Source organism: Galeopterus variegatus, unplaced genomic scaffold, assembly GCF_000696425.1.
Source record: "Galeopterus variegatus unplaced genomic scaffold, G_variegatus-3.0.2 Scaffold3938, whole genome shotgun sequence".
Taxonomy (NCBI): domain Eukaryota; kingdom Metazoa; phylum Chordata; class Mammalia; order Dermoptera; family Cynocephalidae; genus Galeopterus; species Galeopterus variegatus.
The window spans coordinates 190,982-192,697 of record NW_007730049.1 but is presented as its reverse complement, the minus strand read 5'-3'; the positions used below and the strand labels follow the sequence as shown (position 1 = coordinate 192,697).

The 1,716-nt window shown below is 62.0% G+C and overlaps 1 protein-coding gene across 1 annotated transcript in view; it reads right to left on the bottom strand.

The window, feature by feature from the left end:
* Nucleotides 1–477: 477 nt before the first annotated feature.
* Nucleotides 478–1,716, bottom strand: part of KIF19 (kinesin family member 19) — a 27,152-nt gene continuing 25,913 nt past the window's right edge. Inside the window, exons 16-18 of the mRNA XM_008586329.1 lie at nt 1,239–1,636; nt 872–1,031; nt 478–636 (exon numbers count right to left, since the gene is read on the bottom strand). Coding sequence (XP_008584551.1) covers nt 506–636; nt 872–1,031; nt 1,239–1,636 — 689 coding nt within the window. The 3' untranslated portion in view covers nt 478–505. The remainder of the gene's footprint in view (nt 637–871; nt 1,032–1,238; nt 1,637–1,716) is intronic.

The following is a 1,716-nucleotide window of genomic DNA, read 5'->3' as shown; positions in this document are numbered from 1 at the left end:
ACCGTCAAGACCCAAATGGGATTTTATTGTTAAAAAGGGGGGGAAAAGCCACTGCCAAGTAACAAAACCAGGTTCCCTCCCCTACCCCCAGCTATAATATGTGAAATGCCTGTTGACCCCTTCCCCAGACATCCAGGGTGCCCTTGACCTGGTGTGGGCCCAGGAGCCCCATCTCACTAACAGCTCCTCTCCCCCAGTTCCAAGGCTGAGACTGGCAACAGATCTGCACGGGGTTTTGGCAACAGCATCTGTCCAGGGCTGGGATGCCACGGACCCGGCCATCCCAGCCACGCCTCCTGGCCTCACCTCCCTTCCCCGGTGGCACTGAAAGCATGGAAGGGTTGGGCCGACAACCCCATAGTTCCTGGGTCTCGGAAGGCCCAGCCTTCTGAGATCCCGAACCCCAGCTCCCAGGTCACCCCCACATGCCCAGCCTCGATCTCCCATTCCCTGCTACACCCTGTTTAGTCTTGTGGGCAGGAGAGCTGGTTCCAGGCAGGGCCCCTCAGTTATGCCGGATGCGTCCATCTTTGCCATGGGTGCTTGTACCGTGGGGCAGGTGGGGCCCACGAGTAACCCGTGGGGAAGTGCCAGCTGGGTTGGGGGGAATAGCAGGGCGCGAAGGGTCCCCAGGGCCTGCAACAGGGGAGGGGCCAGGATCAGTGGTTTAGCGATGCCTCCCATCCGTTTTCCCATCACCCAGGGGCCGTGAACTCCCTAGGGGCACAACCCAAGATGCCAGTCTCATGAATATTCTGCAAGAGCCATACTTCCAGCAAAGGGCAGCCATGGGGGCAGGGAGCTCCACCATTCTGCTCCCTGGGCTGGCCAGGGCCTCCCCTTCCCCATTCCCTCCCTTGCTGGTACTGACCCGTGTTCTGGCTCGGAGGGAACCTGACTTTGGCCAAAGGCAGCGTGATCTTTCCCAGATGCCGGATGCCAGGGGCTGGGTGGCCACACACTGGCATCCTGTGGTCCGACATGCCCTCCGTGGGACAGGGCCCCAGGAGGTGTGTCTTGGGGCGGGAGAGCTGTGTTGGTTGGAGAACAGTGAGGTGAGGCCAAGAACAGCACAGGGATCTACTGCAGGAATCTCTTCCCTGGCTCCTACACCAGCTTGGGGATAGAGCCATTGTTGAGGGTGGTGCCTCTGGGTTCGGTGTAGGGCTGGAGGGGCCCTCAGGTCCCTACCCCCAATGAAGGGGCCCAGACATCCCACCCCTGGCACCTTGCCTCACCCCTTGCCCCATGACCTCGAAGGACCGGGACCTCCGCTTCCTCCTCTTCGCCTCCAGCGACTCCTCCCTTTTCTTGCCCAGGCTTTTCTTCTGGCCACGCGGCCAGGGCCTGGGGCCATCACTGCGATGCTCGACTGCTTGGGATGGGGCCTCGCCTGTGCTGCTGGACAGGTTGTCCTCCCTGGCAGTGTGCTGCAGCATGGGGCTGGGTGGTCGCTTGCAGGCCAGCGGGCCTGGTGGCTGTGCATCCTCAGCCTCACTCAGCGAGTGCAGGGACAGGCTACTGTGCTCTGTCGCGGGCGCCAGCAGGTGGCACCCCTCAGGGCCCAGGGCCTGTGAGCGCCGCCGGGCAGCCTTCACCAAGATGCACTTGGTGCCCGTCAGGATCTCCTTCCTTTCTGCAGCAGGACACATGGGTCACCCAACCTGAGGTCAATGACACCTCCTGACACTCCTCCTCTCCATGGCAGAAATGGGT